At 48.4% G+C, this 21,161-nt stretch overlaps 1 protein-coding gene across 2 annotated transcripts in view; it reads left to right on the top strand.

The window, feature by feature from the left end:
* The window catches only part of LOC132590499 (multiple epidermal growth factor-like domains protein 10), a 158,828-nt gene that overhangs the window by 62,028 nt on the left and 75,639 nt on the right, over positions 1 to 21,161 (top strand). For both annotated transcript variants that reach the window (XM_060263405.1, XM_060263403.1), the window contains exon 8: positions 3,967 to 4,179. In XM_060263405.1, the coding sequence (XP_060119388.1) occupies positions 3,967 to 4,179 (213 nt within the window). The remainder of the gene's footprint in view (positions 1 to 3,966; positions 4,180 to 21,161) is intronic.

Below are 21,161 nucleotides of genomic sequence, written 5' to 3'. Positions count from 1 at the left end.
CCTTAAGAGTTCAATTGTGTTTGTCACAACCTTGCTCCTGGTTGCACCCCCGAAGTCCCCAGATATTTCGTGGTTCAGACCTGGCAAACTTAATATCCAATAATCTGGAAGAATATTCTTGGTATGCTTAAGAAAATGATGCCTTTGGTAACCATAAACTGGGGTGAATTGTATGTACAAAAATATCCTGCTCTTGATTTATTTGAAAAAGTCAACAAGAGAAGGCAAATTTTAAAACATAGCGCATTTATGGCACCAATCATAATATTTTCATTTTTGTACTTTGAATGAAATGGTATTTGTATTTTTCCCCTTACAATGAACAAGAAAAAGGTATAATAATGAAATGAAAAGATGGTTAAACAGTACAAAGCAGCTCTGCCAGTGTCAGCAGTAATTTAAGATTGCTTCATATGCATTTCTGGTTTTGTTTCTTCCCAAGTCACCACCTACGGTACATATATTTTGAAGAGGAAAGCCATGATGTATACACATGGGCACTTTCCGTAACAGATGCTATTGGACATTTTTGTAATATCTCACATGAAATTTTCCTCCATTATGGAATCAGGGAATTTTTTCCACTGCTATCCAGTACCTTTGCTACTAGAAATTTCCATGCAGTATGTAAGGATAACCATACAATAACACACAAAAAACCATAGGAAGAAGTGCACTATAATTTCATCAACTAATATTGTTGCCAGAACAATAGTCTTTTCTTCTGTAATGAAACAGAGGACCTTGTTGTACATCCAAAGATAAGGATGCACAAAGGGGCGATGGTTTCAGGATGATATTATTGTGCACTTTATTTCTATTAGTGTGGTGTGGTGATTAAGTGTGCAAATTCTTATCTGGGAGAACCGTGTTTGATTCCCCACTCCTCCACTTGCAGCTTTTGGAGTGGCCTTGGGTCAGCCATAGCTTTCACAGAGCTATCCTTGAAGGGGCAGCTTCTGTGAGAGCTCTCTCAGCCCCACTCACCTCACAGGGTGTACGTCGTGGGGGAGGAAGGTTAAGGAGATTGTAAGCCACTCTGAGACTTCGAGATTCGAAGTGGAGGGCAGGATATAAATGCAATGTCTTTTATTATTATTACTATTACATTGTAATATATTATGAAATAATTATACAACTCATGGCCCTGTTGCTAACAGACCACAGACCGATACTGGTCCACAGACTGGGGCTCCTGGACTAGACTTTTGCTTTATGTGTTTCACAGCCCTCTAAAAGCTGCAGCATGTCACAGAGATGTCCAGGGGTTTGTTCCTTCCCTGCCAAAAGGAAAGAGGTGGCACAGGGTGTGTGTGGAGATTAAAGTATTCTGTGTCATGGATTTCGGAGAGGAATACTTTTTTTAAAACTAGATGCTGTATTTTTGTGCTTCTGAAAGGTCCTGCTTGCCTACAGGGATTCTTCTTTTCAGTTACTGTGTCAACCTTCTACCTTACTCTCTGCTCTTATGGGTAGAGATTTTGATTTATGACCTGGCTCTGGCATGAAATTTTATAGTAATGTTGGGGTGACCCCATCTAAAAATCATGAAGATCTCTTTAAAACCATTTAGTATCTTGAATAAAATCCAGCATTTTTGATCATATAGAACAGGGCTTTTCTTTTCTTTCCAACTTACCACTAAACTTCCAATGGCCCATCCAAGGAAGAAAGAACAGATTAACAACATTTGCATATGCTTCAGTTAACTGTTGCTAAATTTAAGGTAAGAGTTTCATGTAATGTGGATTTAGAAGGCTGTCATGCTAAAATGGAGCCTGAAAATGGGAATAAATCACTTGTGGGTGAAATGACGTCTCAACTGCTGAAATGAACCCACCCCCCACCGCTCCCAAGCAAAGTCATTTGTACTGTTAAAGTGCTGCTCAGTGGTCTGTGTATGTGGGATGTCATAAGCTGAGCAGAGCTTCCAAATGGAAAGAAAATTCTCTGTGTTTAAGCAGCCATGGGGAAAATAGAATTCCCATTCTCCTTTGCTCTCAGTCATACATGCACGTGGATGCAGCTGTGCTAGACATAGACATGCCCAGGAAGCTCTGAGAAAAGGTGCAGTATTCACAATCAATCTATGGTTCATTTTCAGCTACCGATTATGATATGACCCTAACTTCATTTTTAGGAAAAAGAAGGACAGATCATATATCAAATTCTAAACTTGATACTTGGGTTCTAATTTTAAAAGTCTGAACAATATGACCAAATATGGACAGCAGAGATATTTTTGCAAATCTGGAGAACCCAGGAGCCAGCTTCATTAGAACTCTTTTTCTTCATCAGAAATAGGGATCCAAGCCTCCAGGAGGGGCCAGAATTACAGCTCCTTTCCGGACTATGGAGATCTGCTCCCCTGGAGAAAATGGAAGCTTTGGAGGGTGGATTCTATAGCATTCTACCATACTGTCCCTGTATTCCCCAGGCTCCAGAGGTTTTTTTTTGTAGCAGGAACTCCTTTGCATATTAGACTATACCCTCCTGATGTAACCAATCCTCCAAGAGCTTACAGGGCTGTTCTTACAGGGCCTACTGTAAGCTCTTGGAGGATTGGCTACATCAGAGGGGCGTAGCCTAATATGCAAAGCTACAAAAAACCCCCTACCAGGCTCCATCCCCCAAACCTCCAGGACTTGGCAATCCTATGCTTGCTGTACCTTGCTGGTAGCCATGAGGACCTGGCAACCCTAATCGGAAACAAAATTCATGTACTTTGTGTTCTTCATTTTATCAGTCTTGCATACCGCTTGTATTGTTAAAAAAAAAATTATGTAGCAGTTGGACTTAATCCTGGCCTCTTTTCCAAACTCAAGTATCTTCTTCTGTTACCAAGAGTGAAAAAATGGCACACAATTTATTCTTGTTTCAAACGTCAGGAGAAATGTCATATTATGCAAGTTTATTCTACTTAGAATTGATCCCGAAGTGAAGACAGACACTTCGTAAAATCTTAAATGGTACCCCACATGAGGGATCCGATTGGATTCTGCTACAAAAGCATTTAGCTAAGAGTCATGTTGAAATGACATCATCCCACCTCCCCTTCCTTTCATTAAAAAGATTTATTGAATAGGTTCTGCTAAGAGAGCCAATTTGGTGTAAGAGAGCCAGTTTGGTGTAGTGGTTAAGTGTGTGGGCTCTTATCTGGGAGAACCAGGTTTGATTCCCCACTCCTCCACTTACACCTGCTGACATGGCCTTGGGTCAGCCATAGCTCTGGCAGAGGTTGTCCTTGAAAGGGCAGCTGCTGTGAGAATCCGCTCAGCCCCACCCACCTCACAGGGTTTCTGCTGTGGGGGAGGAAGATAAAGGAGATTGTGATCCACTCTGAGATTCTGAGTGGAGGGCGGGATATAAATCCAATATCTTATTACTATTATTATTATTTGTTTTCCCAATCTGTCCAATTCCACATTTGTAGTTAGAACATAGGTTTATTACTTCACCTGAAGCCTCTCCTAGGTTTATTTCCTTCACCTGAAGCCTCTCCTAGGCTCTTATCAGTGCAGTCCTAAAGGGAGGGATGCTTAGGGAGCCAACTGAGAAATGTTTCAAAATGACTGCAAGCCATGCTATTGTAAGACTCTTCTTTTGATTGTCAACTGTTTTGATACTTGAAGGATGGGGCCATTTTTAGTCTTCAGATCATTTGCACTTGAACAGAGAATATTGGAGGACATGAAACGTAACAATTTATTTAGCACCACCATTGTGACAGGCCATCTGTAGAACATAAATACAATAGTGTTCCAAGTGCACGGCTCATCAATCAATGGGCAAGAATTTGGGCAGGTCAGAGAATAGCAGTGAATATTATGATGAAGAGACCATTAGAAACTGATGGAAGTGTACGTAAGCAGCAAAATTTTAAAAACAAGTATTCAAAATGGAATTTCCAGTTGAAATGTTTTAATAAAAACAAAGTAAATGTAATTATTTTTGATTTATTCACAGCTGCCAAGATGAATGTCCGGTTGGAACTTTTGGAATACAGTGTGCAGAGATGTGTCAATGCATAAATGGTGGAAAGTGCTATCACATTAGTGGTGCATGTCTCTGTGATCCAGGATACACAGGGGAACACTGTGAAACAAGGCTATGCACTGAAGGTGTTTATGGTATCAAATGTGATAGAAACTGTCCCTGTCACTTACCAAATACTCTCAGGTAAAGTTCTAGAACTTTTGACAGGCATTCTTACTATGAATTCATTCACAAGCAAAGCAATAGTTAAGTAAAAAGAAGAGTGAAAAGGTTGATAAGAATTTTGAAGAAACTAAAATTAAGTCTATTACTTCGTGTCCTGAGAAACAATCATAGTAGCTGTTGCCTGCGGCTAAAAGGACCCTGGATTGTTCATCTGTAAGAAATGGTAACTGAGACACTTAGCTGCTGCCAACATTCAGTTCCCTTCAGAGCAGACTGGATTTGGAACTTTCTCCCTCCACTCCCCCTTTGGTAAATTTGCATATTTTTCAATATACTTGGGAACAGCCTCCAGGGCCAAATTAACAATTAGGCCAAGTAGGCACTGGCCAATGGGTCCCCATATCTTTAGAGGCCCCAGGCCGGCTTCTCCCCCCCTGCCCCCAGTTTTCCCCTTGCTTTCAGCCCTTCCAGCCTTCACATGCAGCCAGCAACTGAGCTGCTCTTTGCCCAACTTGCCTGGTGTGGCTGATGCTGGTGTCATCACCAAGTTTGCCTCTCTCTGCCTCTCCCCTGCAGCTTTGTCAAAGGGGTTTTTGAGAAGGTGCCTGCAGGCTGCAGCAGGGGCCACAGGCAGTGGGGCGGCCACTCCAACTCTGAGACAATTTGTGAAGGGGCCCCTGAGATTTTGACTGCTTAGGGGACTCCACAGGGTGTAATCTGGCCTTGACAATGATATTTTCATGGTTTTTGATAGGGCAGAAGACAAAGTCTGGTGTTCCAAAGAAAAAGCAAAAACCACTGTGTGTGCATGCAACAGGGCTTGCTGGTATGGTACTAACATGTTGTACAGATATCCTTGGCAAAGATGCATTCGCAGATGCTTACTTGGAATAACGTACTACTTTTTAACACAGTGTATTTTTCTACTTAATTAACATATTTGTTTTAAAATTCTAAAATAACACCAAATGACAGAGAAACATCTTCACTTTGTGCAGCATAGGGTTGCCAAGTCCTCTTTGTCCCAGAGTGGGGGACTTTCACACACAATTTGTACCATAGAGTTTTTCCTCTCAAATGGCTAGAGCATCTGGGAAAACAAGAGTTTTCCTGGAAACGTGCTGGCAACATAGGGCCGGCAGGTTAGGAACCAGGTTAGGGCCAGTGGGTTAGGAACCAGCAGGTTAGAAACCTCCCGGGTGGCGGAACCCCTGCCTGGACCTGGGGCTTGGCAATCCTAGTGCAGCATCATTTTGAGAAAGATGTAAGTAGGGAAATGATGTTCTTCATTATTTTGCTTCAAATGATTCAAGGTTGAAGAGGGCCTTAATGTTTCCCTCCAACACAGTTTTTGTCAGTATAAATAGCCACATGGGAACCTGTTTACCCCTTTGTCTGGCTCCATATGTCCTGGGAATGGACACATGGAACCAGGAGAAGGGGCAAACAGTCAGTGAAATAAAGCAGGAGTCAAGTTCACCTTTATGACCAACCAAGTTTTATTCAGAACATAAGCTTTCATGTGCTCTCTAAGCACACTTTATCAGGAGAGGGGATCAGGTATTGTGGACTGAAATACGTGCAGTTTGTTGATTAAGAGGGCAAACTGGCTGTGATCACATGGTGAAACAGTGTGGGTTGGCCATTTGGTCTGGATAGCCATAAAAGATAATAAAGTTTCCTGCCAGTTGGTGTTTCTGCAAATCTAGGTAAATCACAAAAGGACATGTATTTCCTAGTTGTAGTCCACCTAATTTACTTATCAATCTATACATTATAAACATCATTCTAGTCTGCCATTAGAAAATAAGAATACATAAAATGAAAATGGGTTAAGTATATGTAATGAGATAAATAGCCAATATCCCTTCTTTGAGTATGTCAATATAAAACATTATTCTGATACACTATTATAAAAGAGAAATACATTGGAATACTGTGGATGTATAGCTATACTCGCTGAGAGTGGGTTTAGCATATGTAATGAGATAAACACCCAATATCCCTGTTCAGTCCTGGGGAGGTGTTTGTTCCAAGTTTCATAATAATTTGTAATTCAGCAATTTCTCTCTTCATTCTGTTCTTGAAGTTCCTTTGCAGTAAAACAGCTACCGTCACCCATTGAATGCTTTGGAAGGTTAAAGTGTTCTCCCACAGATTTCTCAGTTCTGTAATTCCTAATGTCAAATTTGTGTCCATTTATCCTTTGGCATAGGGTTTGTCCTGTTCGCCTTTTATAGAGAACTGAAGGGCATTGCTGTCATTAAATGTCATATATAATGTTGGAGGATGAACAAGTGAATGAGCCTGAGATGGTGTTGTTAATGCTGTCAGGCCCAGTGACTGTGTTGTCTGGGTGTATGTGGCAGTAAAGTTGGCACTTGGGTTTATTGGAAGCTCTGGTACTGGTGTCCATGCTCAGATGTGATGCTGTATTGTTGTGGGTGAGGAGTTGTTTGAGATTGGGGGCCTGTCTGTGTTCAAGAAAAGGTTAAACCCCCCCAGTACTTTTGAAAAAGAGCTGTCACTGTCCAATAGAGGTTGTAAGTTGTTGATGATACATTTTAAGTTGAGAGTTGTGTGTGACCACTAGTGGTGTTCTGTTATCATCTCTTTTGAGTCTGTCTTGTAACAGGTTTTCTCTGGGTATCATTCTGGCTTTGTTAATCTGTGTCCTGGCTTCATCAGGTGGGTACTTTAGTTCCAAAAAGGTTTTTCGTAGATCCCTCAGCAGGATTGATCCTGTCAGCAGGATTGGAGCAAATGCGGCTGTAGTGTAGAACCTGGCTGTATACAATGGATTGTTTGGGATGGTAGCTAGAGGCATGCAGGTATGTTTGTCGGTCAGTAGGTTTCTGGTATAAGGTGGTGTCAATGCGTTCATTGTTTATTTTTACAGTGGTGTCCAGAAAATGTATTTCTTGCATAGACTGGTTCATTGTCAGGTTGATGGTAAGGTGAAAGTCATTGAAAGCCTGGTGGAATGCGTCCAGGGCTCCTTTACTATGTGTCCAGACCATAAAGATGTCATCAATGTAACACAGGTATAAAGTAGGTATGAGTGGGTGGGAGCCTAGGAAACGCTGCTCCAAGTCAGCCATAAAGATGTTAGCATATTGTGGGGCTATGAGGGTGCCCATGGCTGTACCATTGATCTGTAGGAAAAGTTCATTGCCAAATCTGAAGTAGTTATGAGTGAGAACAAAATGGCACAGTTTGATGGCAAAGTCAGCTATGTTTTTATCAGAGATTATATTACTTACAGTTTGTAATCCATCTCGGTGTGGGATGTTGGTATACAAAGATTCCACATCCATGGTGGCTAAGATAGTATTCTCTGGAAGGTTGTTCAAAGATTATATTTTCCTCAGAAAATCTGTAGTGTCATGAACATAACTGGGGGCACTGGTGGCATAGGGTCTTAGAATAGAGTCCATATATCCTGATACCCCCTCAATGATAGCGCCTATCCCCGATGCAATGGGACGTCCTGGGTTGCCTTGTTTGTGTATTTTGGGTAGAAGATAAAAAGTACCTGGTCAAGGTTCCTGTGATGTGTCTGACAGGATCTGTTCCTGAATGCTCAGTGGTAATTCTTTTGTAATCTTGTTCAATTCTTTTTTATATTCCTGTGTGGGGTCTGAGTCCAGTGGTATGTAAAATGAAGTATTTGAGAGTTGTCTTTGATGTAGTCTGATGTGTTCATGATGACAACAGCTCCTCCTTTGTCTGCCTCTTTAATTGTAATATCCATATTGTTTCTGAGACTGACTATGGCCTTCCTTTCAGCGTGGTTGAGATTTTGCTGTGCGCGGTGTTGTTTGTTGATCACATCAGTCAGTGAAATAGTACAAGAGGCAAGCATGAAGCCTCTCCTTCCTCCTCACAGCATTTGGAGCTGTGCAGGGTAACAAAGGCTTTTTAAAATAGATCAAAGGGGAAAGCCATGTTGGTTTGAAGCAGTAGAACAAAGTAGGAGTCAAGTGAACCTTTAAGACCAACAAAGTTTTATTCAGAATGTAAGCTTTCATGTGCTCCAAGCACACTTCATCAGACGAGGAATCAGGTACAAAGAGCAGAGGTACATATAGCTGGTAGGCAGTGGTTTAGAATGCAAAATGGTACAAATTTAAAATCCAGTGGCAGAATAGTAAAATTAACAAATTCAGCAAACCTTTGATCTGGATAGCATGAGTATGAGAAAGCAATAAAAAAGTAATATGTCAAAATGTGAAAATGTTTGTTAATCAATCTATTGTATAAGTCTGAACCAAAGTTTTCCCCATCCAACTAATTTACCTTTTAACATGTAACATACATATAGTTTGCCATTAGAAGAAAAATACATTAAAATATAGTGGAAGATGGGTTTAGTATATGTAATGAGATACACAGCCAATATCCCTATTTTGAGTATGTCAATACAGCTAGAAGAGAAATACATTGGATAGTGATGTTCTTGACCAACTAATTTACTATTTAACATGTAAACATCATTCTCGTTTGCCATTAGAAAAAAGAATACAATAAAATATAGAGAAAATGGGTTAATCAGCAGGGTGTCTGGTTTTTACCTACACTGCCCCCTCAGCAAAATAATTACACAGTGATGTTGCAAAAAAGATTGATGTTGCACTTTTCTTTTGTCCAATCTGGGCAATGATTGTAGTCTCAAGAGCTCATTTCCCCCCCCCCCCCGCCTCGCCCTCCAAGTTTGGCACATCTATGCATTGCAAAAGGGAGAGGGGAAAAGAACTGTATCTCTCTTTTTCTTTGCAGCCTACGATGACAACTTGGGGTAGGAAGAACGGACGTGAAATAAGCTGGGCTTTTGGTCACCCCTCTCCCCAAATATGTTGCATCTCAGAAAGTCACAGCAGGAAAGGGAATCAGAAGAATCTGATTTCTAGCCCATCAGCTGGAGTTGGCTCTGGATTCCCTCTTAAAAAAACTTTTTTTGATACAAAGCAAAATTTCCTGAACAGAGAATCAGATGCTGACCCCCAACTGATTCCTTATCAGCTGGGAGTTGACTTCTGATGGATGCAAGTAGCATGTCCTGTGAATGCACACAAACAGTTGCAAACAGCATATCAATTAATTGGCAAATTGGAAGTGATTCAAAGTGGCAGGTGTTTGAGCATCTTTAGATAGAGCTGAGTTCCATTTTACTTTTCATAAAAATGGTTGCTCACTAATGTGGTTACTGCATTTCCTTATGGTGTAGTGGAAATATACTGGGTTGGATCCCATGACACCATTCTACTGAAAGAGGTGCATTGCTCCAGCAGCGAAAGAGTCTTTCAAGTGAAGCAAGGAGAGAGTCATAGGACCCATTCCATTGTGGGCTTAAGATGTATTTACTAAGTGGTGGATTTGGGCTAGGATTATGGATAGATGGTTGGGAGATCCAGTTGTCTGCCATCCTTCCACCTCCCTGACTTGCTGGTGTGGCTGTGGTTCCCACTCACCTGTCTGCCTACCAGCTGCACCATCAGCTGGCTGGCTGGTTCACACAATGAGAGCTTCTGTCTCTCCTTGCTCAACTGCCTGTACATCAGTAGTGGGGGAAGGAGTGGTGGCTCCCACTTCTCCCCCACCCCTACCTTGCCTCTGGCTGGCTGGCTAATGCAGCAGGGGAGCAGTGTGTCAGACGTGTAACTTACTTATATTGAATTGTAGCTTAGAAGTACTTGACATGATTAACGCCATGATGTATTCTACTGTGACCCCTGCTTTACTAACCGTGAGAAATGTAGCAAGCACCTTTCCTCAAAGCAATCTGTAACCACAAGAAGAAGAATCTCACACTCGGCCGAGAAACCATCTGTGGTCTTTGAAGTTAACATATCCAAGGTTCCTTTCCCCTGGGAAGGAGATAAGGCTATGGGAAGCACCGACTGTCTCTGGGGGTGTGAAAAGGCCATATTGTTTCCTGCTTTGAAATGTAGAAAAGGCTGGTTTCAGCCTTGAAGGGTATCAAACTCAATCTGCCTCTCTGCTAGAATGTTTGTTCTCAAATAAATGGATTAATTTTGCAACATAATGATCCGTCCCTGTTTGAAGTTCCACATCTTGACATTTTGAGTTTGATCCCTTTGGAGCTTATCCAAACTGGAAACTTCGGCTGGATGGCCAACAAGACGCCAGATAACGGAGAGCCCACCGAACCGATTGAAGAGCCGACAATCCCAATGGGAGTGACGGTAGTCAGAAGGAAAGTTAAGTCGCCAGCTCACTTCTCGACCCTACTCTACACCCCGAAGCAGTGGAAGCCGCGAACCTCCACAGCGTTAATGGACGAGGCCGCGGGGCACTACACCGCGCTGCTGACCGGGGCCGAAGGAGGGGATACCGGCGCGGGGAGAAGTTTGGAGGAGGAAGAAGGGGAGAGACTGCGACGGGGCGAGGACGCGTGGCTGTTGCGAGACGAGATGCTCATCTGGGCCAGAGAAATCTATAACATCTGGGCCAGCCACCTCCAGATCACCCGAGAGATCCAGGAGCAACTGGACATGATCCGAAGACAGATCGGGGCCCTGCGGCGGGACGAACCCAGGGACCCGCCCGGCGGCGGGCCGGGCGATGGGCCCCAAGATGAGCCGGAGAACTCACCGGGGGGGGGGAACCGGAGGAGCTGCTGGAGGGGCCGCGGGACACGCCTGTGCAACCAGTACGGCCGATACCCGCCCCGGCACCTGGGTTGGTGCTGCCGCCCGGCCGACCAGCAGGACCTGCGCCACCGCCTGCGCCAGCTCCGTGGGACGGCGCAAGGGGAAGGGAGCTGCAGATCACCTTCGACGGGGACCCGGAGGAGGTGGAATACTTCATGATCCAGTGCAACAGTTTCATGACCCACTGGGGGGTGACCTTCCCCACCGAGGCCAGCAGAGTGGACTACCTGGCCTCCAAACTGAAGGGAGCTGCTCGAAAGTGGTTCATCAGCCTTTACGCTGCGCGGGGCCCTGCGCTGGCATCGGTGTACGACTTTTTACAAGCCATGCTGCGCCAGTTTGGGGACCCGCTGCAGGAGACAAAGGCGCTGGCCCAGTTGCGCAAGATCGAGCAGGGACCGAGAACGATCCGGGAGTATGCGGCGGAGTTCCAATCTCTCTGCTCTAAGGTGAGGGGCTGGAGCGAGCGCATGAAGTACGAGGCATTCCAGAATGGCCTCAACGCGAGCATCCTCGACCGCTGCTACACCCAGGGCCGGCCAGAAACCCTGGTGGGGTGGATCCAGCTGGCGGGTGAGGTCGAGACGAACCTACAGCACGTAATACTCCGTCGCCAGCAACAAACGGCCGGGAAGGGGGCCCGGGTCTCCAAGACCCCCACCAAGCCAGAGGTAGAGAAGGCCCCCATCCCCGTTGCTAGCTCAACCCCGGGCGCGGGGAGGAGATGCTTCAGATGCGGGGAACCGGGGCACCTGGCCGTGAACTGCCCGGAGAAGCTGCACACCCCGCCACCAGCCGTGAAGGTGCCTGCGAGCGCCCCGAAAAAGGGTGGAGGGAGACCCAAAGAGCCCAGTCGGGGCAACGCAGCCACGTCGGTGGTGATTGACGAGGATATTATGACCATCGAAGACTCCAGCGAAGAATCGTGGGATCCCGAGCCGGCGGGAAGTGACAGCGACCTGCACTAATGGGTGCCAAGATGCAGGTCGTGAAACCGCCGGCACCAATCACAGTGAGAATAACGGGGGAGCTGATGTTTATACCAGTGACTTTGCTGAACCCTAACCTGAAAAGATTCATGCACATGCGGGCGTTGATAGACTCGGGGTGCACCAGGGAAATAATTACCCCTCGCCTGGTGGAGGCCCTCTGACTAGCCAGGACCCCCCCTCCCCCAACCCATCCAATTGGAACAAATGGATGGGACGACCATGAAGGGTGAGCCATGCACAGAGGAGACCCAAGCAGTGCCCGTGGGGACGCAAGAGCACTGGGGGATTGAAATTTTTGTAATAGCCCCTTCCTCTTCCTTCGATGTGGTGGTGGGGGTGGGTTGGTTAGCAAGGCACCAGCCCGACATCCAGTGGGGAGCCCACACCATAGCCTTCACTGACTGGCAGTGCATCCACCACCACTGGAGGGAGGAATGGGGCCCAAACCCGCCACCGCGGAACGAAAAGATCTGCGTGACGGTGGAGGAAGTGAAGTCAATCCCCAGGGAGTACCGGGACCTGAAACAGGCGTTCAGCGAGGAGGAAGCCAATGAATTACCACCCCATAGAGCCACTGGCTGTGCCATCGAGCTGATCCCGGGGCAGGAGCTTCCCCGGGCTAAACTTCGCTTTGGCCTGTTCAATGGGGTGGGCAGAAAAGGAAGAGCTTAAGAAATTCATCGATAAAAACCTAAAACGGGGGTTCATCAGGCCGGCCGTGGCACCGCACACCGCCCCAGTCCTATTTCGGAAGAAGAAGTACAGGAGCCTAAGACTTTGCACAGATTTTAGGGGGATCAACGGGATCTCCATTTCCAATGCCTACACCATCCCCCTGATAAAAAGACCTTCTGAGCATGATATCAGAGGGGAAAATTTTCACCAAACTCGACCTCCGGGACGCTTACTTCCGAGTTAGGATCAAGGAGGGGGATGAGTGGAAGACGGCTTTCAACACGCCGATAGGACAGTTTGAGTATCTAGTAATGCCGTTCGGACTGCAGGGGGCACCGGGGGTGTTCATGAACTTTATAAATGAAGTGTTACGAGAATTTCTGTACAAGGGGGTGGTGGTATACTTGGATGACATCATTATTTACTCAAAAGACTTGAAATCTCATGTGCCCCTATTTCGGAAAGTTCTAACCATGCTGTATCAACATAAGTTGTATGCTAAACTGTCGAAATGTGAGTTCCACCAAACGGAACGAGATTACCTGGGGTTCAGAGTGTCGGGGGAGGGTTTAGCAATGGACCCCGCCAAGATTCAGGCGGTGCTCGACTGGGAGGCACCTTGAATCCGACGGCAGTTACAATCTTTCCTCGGGTTCGCAAATTTCTACAGGGGGTTCATAAAGGGGTTCGCCCAAGTGATGCTGCCCCTAACCAAGCTACTAAAGACTAAGGGGAAAGGGGCCGAGGCGAAGCGGCCTGGGGCGAACTTACACTGGACACCGGAATGCCAGGCGGCCGAGAAGCTGAAGAGGCTTTTCTCCAGTGAACCAGTGTTAGCTCACCTCGACGAACTAAAGCCCTTCGTGGTGCAATGCGACGCTTCCAACGTCGCCGTGGGGGCAATATTAATGCAGAAGGATGGGGAGGGGAGACTCAAGCCATGCGCCTATGTGTCCAAAAAATTCTCAAACGAACAGAGGAATTGGTCAGTGTGGGACAAGGAAGCGTTTGCAGTGACGTACACCCTAAAGACGTGGCGGTCTTGGCTAGAGGGGGCTAGAGTGCCATTTGAAATTTGGACTGACCACAAAAATCTAGAGGCACTAACGGGAAGGAGAAAACTGACCGCCAAGCAAATCAGGTGGGCGGGGTTTTTCGCCAAATTCGATTTCGTACTAAAACACATCCCGGGGTCGAAGAATTTCTTGGCCGATGCACTCTCACGGCTACCGCAGCACGAGAGCCAGAGGGAAGAAGTAGTGGACTCCCTCATCCCCCCGTCGGCGGTGGCAGGGGGAGTGACAACAAGATCGGGGAAGAAAACTGACCCAGAGGGATCTTGGGGAGGAGAGAAACTGAAAGAAGAAGTAGAGAAAGAAGGAGGCGAACTGCCCAATGGAGTAGAAAAGGGGGAGGGAGGCTACTGGTACTACCAAGGTAAAATCTATGTGCCCCAGAGCCTCCGGCCCGAAATATTGCAGCATTGCCATTGCAGTAAACTAGCGGGGCACTTTGGCTACGTGAAGACACTGCACTTAGTGAGTAGGCAGTTTTGGTGGCCCCAAATGAAAAAAGATATCTCAGATTACGTGAGCTCATGCCCCGTCTGTATCATGGCCAAGAAAAGGGCGGGAAAGATCCCAGGGCTTCTCCAACCTATCCCCACAGCCTCCCGACCTTGGGCGGTGGTCTCATTAGACTTCATAGTGGAATTCTCGCCATCCCAAGGAAAACTGTAATATTGGTGGTGGTGGACACATTTTCTAAGCAAGCACACTTCATTCCATGCAAACAGCTTTCCACCGCCAAGAAACTGGCCCACTTATTCTTCCATCACGTGGTCGGGCTTCACTCATTTCCGGAAAAGGTCATTAGTGACCGCGGGCCACAGTTCATTGCCAACTTCTGGCGGGAGTTTTGCAAATTAGCAGGGATAGAACAAGGGCTAAGTTCCGCCTATCACCCCCAAACCGACGGGTAGACGGAGAGGGTGAACGGGCTTCTGGAGCAATATCTGAGGTGCTACATCAATTACCAGCAAACTAACTGGGTGGAGCTCCTGCCCTTCGCTGAGTATGGGTAGAATAACAGCATCCACAGTTCCACCAAAGCCTCCCCGTTTCAAATCGTCAACGGGTATGAAGGGAGGCCCTTCCCCTCGTTACCAGTCCCTAGTACCCCAACCGCCCCCAGTTCGTGTCAGCAATGGTGGGAAGGAATTAGGAAAGGATGGGAGGTGATTCAGGAGAATCTAGAGGCTGCAAAAAAGACCTACAAGGATTACTTTGATAAAAAGCACTCCCCACAATGGGAGTTCAAGGTGGGTGAAATGGTGTTCCTGTCCACCAAGAATCTTCCTTTACCGCAGACGTGCAGGAAATTAGCCTATAAATTTCTGGGGCCATTCAAAATAAAACGAGTTATTAACCAGGTCACCGTGGAACTAGAGCTTCCTAAGATGTTTAGTAAGATCCACCCTGTTTTTCATTGCAGTCTTCTTCGGAAGGACCCTGGAGCCACATCCTGGCACCCCCGCCCTCCAGAGCCACCTCCTATCAAAGTGAAGGGCCAGAGCCACCACGAGGTGCAGGAAATTCTGGACTCCAGGGTCCAGAGGGGGATTCTGTACTACCTAGTCCGATGGAAACACTTTCTCCCAAGCTGTGATGAGTGGGTAAAATCAGGAGACCTACGAGCCCCACAACTGTTAAAGAGGTTTTACCTACTGCACCCAGACAAACCCTGGGCAAGAGTTTAGGGGGCGAGGGCAGTATGTCAGTCGTGTAACTTACTTATATTGAATTGTAGCTTAGAAGTACTTGACATGACTAACGCCATGATGTATTCTACTGTGACCCCTGCTTTACTAACCGTAAGAAATGTAGCAAGTACCTTTCCTCAAAACAATCTGTAACTGCAAGAAGAAGAATCTCACACTCGGCCGATTAACCATCTGTGGTCTTTGAAGTTAACATATCCAAGGTTCCTTTCCCCTGGGAAGGAGCTAAGGCTATGGGAAGCACCGACTGTCTCTGGGTGTGTGAAAAGGCCGTATTGTTTCCTGCTTTGAAATGTAGAAAAGGCTGGTTTCAGCCTTGAAGGGTATCAAACTCAATCTGCCTCTCTGCTAGAATGTTTGTTCTCAAATAAATGAATTAATTTTGCAACATTATGATCCGTCCCTGTTTGAAGTTCCACATCTTGACACAGTGGTGGCTCCCACTCCCTTGTGGCTGCTCCTCTGTAAGATCTCAGTCATATAACAAAATGTTTAGTTATTTTAGTTTACTTGTTTTCCAGATTTTTCTGTAAGCCTGGGGATTCTCCCGTTCAGTAGAAAAAAAATCTAATGAGTGTACCTGGCACCATTCTCTGCATTTTTCTGTCCATAAGGAGCTGGGTTCTCAATTAGATATATGATGAAGCCACAGTTTACCAACCCCGTGTAATTTCTTTCTATTAAAAGGAGCTGAGATTTTTATTATCTTTCAGAAAGTCATCTAACATCTGTTGTAAACAATCTGTATGGACAAGAATGTATTGGACTACACTATATAGCATTTCTGATATTTCAAGGATTATGCCTGATTCATGCTGTGTCTTCATTTTTACCATTGGAAGATAGCTTGTGGTCAAGTCGAATTGCAAATGTTCAGATGTAAATAGAAGCGTATGTCTATTTTTGAATATGTTTTCATCATTTCCCCTCTCTGACAAATTGAATGGGTTTAGCCAGGCCCGTAACTATGAGGGGGCCTGTGGGGGCACAGTCCCCCGACTTCTGGACGAGGCCCCCTAACTGGAGGCCCCAAGCAGCCCCCAGGGCCTCTGCCATGGTACTGGGGGCTGCCGCTGGCCATGTGAGCATTTGGCAGGCGAGGGCAGAAGCAGTTCCAGCCTCCCGCTGGAGTTAAAGGGCCCCTGATCAGCTGTTTTGCGGGCCCTTTAACTAGCACAGGGGCTGGGGCTGCTTCTGCCTCCAACCCTGCACACTCTTTTAATGGTGGAGAAGGAAAGGAGGGTGGTGGTGGGGAAAGCAGCAGGGAGAGGAGAGGAGGGAAGGGAAGCTCTTCTTTGCCTGCCCCTCACCACCACTCTCCCTTCCCCGCCATTAAAATAGCACTGAGGGGCTGGAGACAGAAGCAGCCCCAACCCCCATGCTAGTTAAACGGCCTGCAAAACAGCTGATCATCGGGCCCTTTAACTGGGGGGGGGAGGTGGGGGGCTGCTTCTGCCCAGATTGCTGGCTTCTCCTGGCCTCTTTCCCAGTTTCCCTCCCTCCCTTCCAAGCCCCGATCTCCGCCTTCTCCCCACCTCCTTCCCCTCCCTCCCAGTCCCAGCCCCAGCCCCAATTGTCGGCTTCTCCTGGCCTCTTTCCCAGTTTCCCTCCCTCCCTTCCAAGCCCTGATCGCTGCCTTCTCCCCGCCTCCTTCCCCTTCCTCCCAGTCCCAGCCCCGATCTCCCTTCCAAGCCCCAATTGCCGCCTTCTCCCCGCCTCCTTCCCCTCCCTCCCAGTCCCAGCCCCGATCTCCCTTCCAAGCCCCGATCGCCGCCTTCTCCCTGCCTCCTTCCCCTCCCTCTCAGTCCCAGCCCCGATCCGGCTTCTCCTGGCCTCTTCCCCTCCCTCCCAGCCCTGATCCCCACCTTCTCGCCTCCTTCCCCTCTCTCCCAGTCCCGATCGTTGCCCATTCTCCTGCCTGTCACTCTCATCACCACCCTCCCTTCCTTGGGGGGGGGGGTAGGGGGGTGTCAGAGAGGGAGAATAACTAGAGGGAAGGTTGTGTGGGGCACTGGGGGACATCAGTGCCCCCTGAAAAATGTAAATTTCTCCCGATCTTCCAAATCCTGGCTACAGCCCTGGGTTTAGCATCTCTATTTTTACTTCATAGGTTAGTAAACAGTTTAGAGCAAAGGGAAATCAAAATGAAAACAATATATTTTAGACATGCCTGGACATATCTAAATTGCATTTTGGCTTTTTTAAAAACTATTAACATCTTTTTAATGGGAAACTTTTTTGTTGATTCAATATTCCTCTCTTTTTCTCTTTTCTTGCAATGATTCACTAATCCTTTGTACCCAAAAATGTCAGACAGCCATATGATCAGCTGTCACTGGAGTTATTGTGTGGGAGTCACTATTCTAAACCATGGTTTTGTTATCAGTGAACTTTTTTTCACTACACCCTCAAAAGCCAATAGACCTGGTGAAGGATGAATGTCTCTCTTTCAGCATTTCCCCAGTTATACACAATGTGTCAAGTCTGCTGTAATGTCTGAGTAGTTTAGGCCCAAACATTGGTTCAGGAAAGGGCTCCTGGGTAAAAACCATACTGTATTCATATGCTGCTAGCTCAACCTCTCCTTCCCCCCTCCTTTCCTTTGTTATGTAGCACAGCTTGGTAACGAGAACATGGGAATAAGATTGTGAAGCCTTCTCAGAGATAACGAGCGCTAAGGAAGCGCCCAAGGCCAACCAAGGCCTGAGAACGATAAAAGTAACAACGATGTGTGAATGTACCTTGCATAGTGTGCCCCCCCCCCCTCAGGAATGCTTTTGATTTGTACCTTAAAAGTTTGCCCTTTGTGTATGCTCGCCAGTCTCGCAATCTTTCGTCTATAGCTCTGCAACATGTTACAATAAACTAGAAACTTCTTATCAAGAGAGTCTCGTTATTGAAACATCAGACTTGACATTTTGCGAGACTCCCTTTTTGGGACCTAACCGCTCCGGCAACTTGAAAGGCCCGATGGCCGACCAGATTCCGGATGACGGAGAACTCCCACTCGAACCGGGACCCGAGGGGCCAGCCCCGTGGCATGTCTTAGACCCTAGAAGAGCCGCGGAGTCCCCCCCGGAGTTCCAGCTGGTGCTATCGCCCTGGCAGTACCAGCAGCGGACCTCGACCACCATCATGGACCAGGCCCCGCTGCGCCGAGAGGCCATCCTGAACCGCCACATCAGGACAATTCAGGTGGCCGGATCTGAAGCCGCAAGCCCGAGCTCGGGGGAGACGGGAGAAGCGGACAGCATCATCATCGTCCAGGTCGGAGACGATGGGGACGATAAGGCGGGAAGCCGAAAGGCCGACTGCGGGGAGCGGAGGCTCTGGGACCAGGACGAGGAGGATTACCAGATGTTCTGGTCGATGGTCCGCAGGGAAGTGGATGGGGCCATAGGAGGGCTGAGAGACGAGGTGCGCGACCTGACCATCCAACTCGGTAGGGCGCTGGGGATACCTACCTCCCGGAGACCGGCTGCAGCCCCGGTGGGACCCCGGGGCCGCCCGAGCCAGCCCGCCACCCCGGCGCGTGCGGAGGCCCCCCTGGCTCCTACCCCACCGCCGCCAGCGCCTCCGGCGGGGCCGAGAAGTGTGAGCCGTGAGCTGGATGCCACCTTCGACGGAGACCCGGAGGAGGTGAACTACTTCGGGATCCAGGCAAACAGCTTCATGCACTACTGGGGGAGCTCCTTCCCGGACGAATTCAGTCGGGTCGACTACCTGGAGTCAAAGCTGAGAGGGGCCGCAAAAAGATGGTACGTGAGCCTGTGCGAGGCCAGGAGCCCGATCCTGGACGACGTGCACACCTTCCTGCAAGCCTTGCTGACCCAATTTGAAGACCCGCTGCAAGAAACCCGAGCCTTGGCGGCCCTGAGGGACATGCAACAAGGGGCCCGATCCATCCGGGAGTACGCGGCCGAGTTTCAAGCCAACGTTGGCCGTGTGCGGGGATGGAACGAAGTGATGAAAATCGAGCAGTTCACCAGTGGGCTGAACGCCAGCATCCTGGATCGAGCCCTCACCCAGGCCCGCTCAACCACCCTGGTGGGGTGGATTCAACTAGCCGGTGAGGTAGAAAACCTCAAACGGGTGGCTATGCTACGGCAGCACCAGTCGGGGAAAGCCCACCCGAAGGGGGCCCCGGTGAAGAGTGAACAGGCCAAAGCGAAGAAAACCCCGGCTGCCCCGCCAGCGGGACCCCGCAGGTGCTACCGATGTGGAGACCCGAACCACCTGGCATCTGCCTGTCCTCAGCCCCCGCCGGCCCGACCGTCCTCGGCCCCGCCAAAACCACCCACCCCAGCTCCGAAGAAGACTCCCGGCCGCCCTAAGGATGCGGCGAAAACCAGCGTGCTGGTGCAGGAGGAACTGCAGGAGGAAGAGGTTCTCCTCTTCCTCAGCTGTTGTTAGCCGCCCTGAGCCTGCTTGGCGGGGGAGGGCGGGATATAAATAAAATTTTACTTACTTACTTACTCTCCGCGGAGCTGGCCGACCTCGCCTGGGTGGAAGAACCGGCGGGAAACGAGCCCGACCTGCTGCTCTGAAGGGCACCCAACGGCAGGTCGACCGCGACGAGGCGCCGCTGACGGTGAGAGTAAAGGGGAGACTGTACTTTGTGACGGTTAAATTACTGAACCCCAAATTGCGGAGGTTCATGCAGATCCGAGCCCTAATAGACTCTGGGTTCAACAGGGAACTGATTTCTCCCAAAGTGGTGGAGGCATTGGGACTAGAAAGCTCGCAGCTGCCCCACCCCATGCTGTTTGAGCAAATGGACGGGTCCGTGATGTGCGGAGAGCCGTGCACCCGTGAGACGCTGCCCTGCCCCATGGGGATAGAGGAACATTGTGACCAAGAGTTTTTTGTAATTGCCCCCTCCTGCTCCTACCCGATCGTGCTGGGGGTGGGGTGGCTGGAAAAGCATGAGCCACTAATCCGTTGGAGGGCGCAGACCATCCGGTTTCTAGATCCAGGGTGCAAACGACACTTCTGGGATCCTACCTGGGGCGCCAAAGCCCCGGTGGCGCACGAGAGGGCGTGTGTGTCAGTAGAGGAAGTGCACCCTGTCCCCGCGGCCTACCGGGACCTAATGCGGGTATTTAGTGAGGAGGAGGCCAACCAACTACCCCCCCACCGAAGCACTGACTGCGCCATAGAGCTGATCTCGGGGGAAGCCCGGCCCAAAGCCAAGCTGTATCAGATGGGGTGGGCTGAGAAGAAGGAGCTTCGCAAGTTCCTAGACTTAAACTTAGCGCGGGGGTTCATCCGGCCAGCCACGGCCCCCCAAGCCGCCCCAGTGCTATTTCGGAAGAAAAAGGACGGATCGCTTAGACTTTGCACAGATTTTCGCGGGATTAACGCGGTGTCCATGTCCAACGCCTACCCCATCCCCCTCATCCGGGACTTGTTGAGCACGGTAGCGGGGGGGAAAGATTTTCACCAAACTGGACTTGCGCGACGCCTACTTCCGCGTGCGCATCAAGGAGGGGGATGAGTGGAAAACGGCTTTCAACACCCCGTTGGGACAATTTGAGTATCTGGTGATGCTGTTTGGACTGCAGGGGGCCCCGGGAGTGTTTATGAACTTCATCAATGATGTGTTGAGAAAGTATTTGTTTAAGGGGGTGGTGGTCTACCTGGATGACACCATTATTTATTCGCAAGATTTGAAATCGCATGTGAAGCTAGTGAGGGAGGTGCTCAGCACGTTGCTGGAGCATCAGTTGTATGCAAAACTGTCTAAATGTGAATTCCACAAAACGGAACTAGACTACTTGGGGTTTCGGGTGTCCGAAGGGCCTGGCAATGGATCCAGCCAAGGTCCAGGCAGTATTGGAGTGGGCTCCCCCGAGGACACGTAGACAGCTCCAATCGTTC

This window comes from Heteronotia binoei, unplaced genomic scaffold, assembly GCF_032191835.1.
Source record: "Heteronotia binoei isolate CCM8104 ecotype False Entrance Well unplaced genomic scaffold, APGP_CSIRO_Hbin_v1 ptg000055l___fragment_3, whole genome shotgun sequence".
Lineage (NCBI taxonomy): Eukaryota > Metazoa > Chordata > Lepidosauria > Squamata > Gekkonidae > Heteronotia > Heteronotia binoei.
The sequence above is the reverse complement of the archived record's forward strand: the minus strand, read 5'-3'. Positions and strand labels throughout refer to the sequence as shown.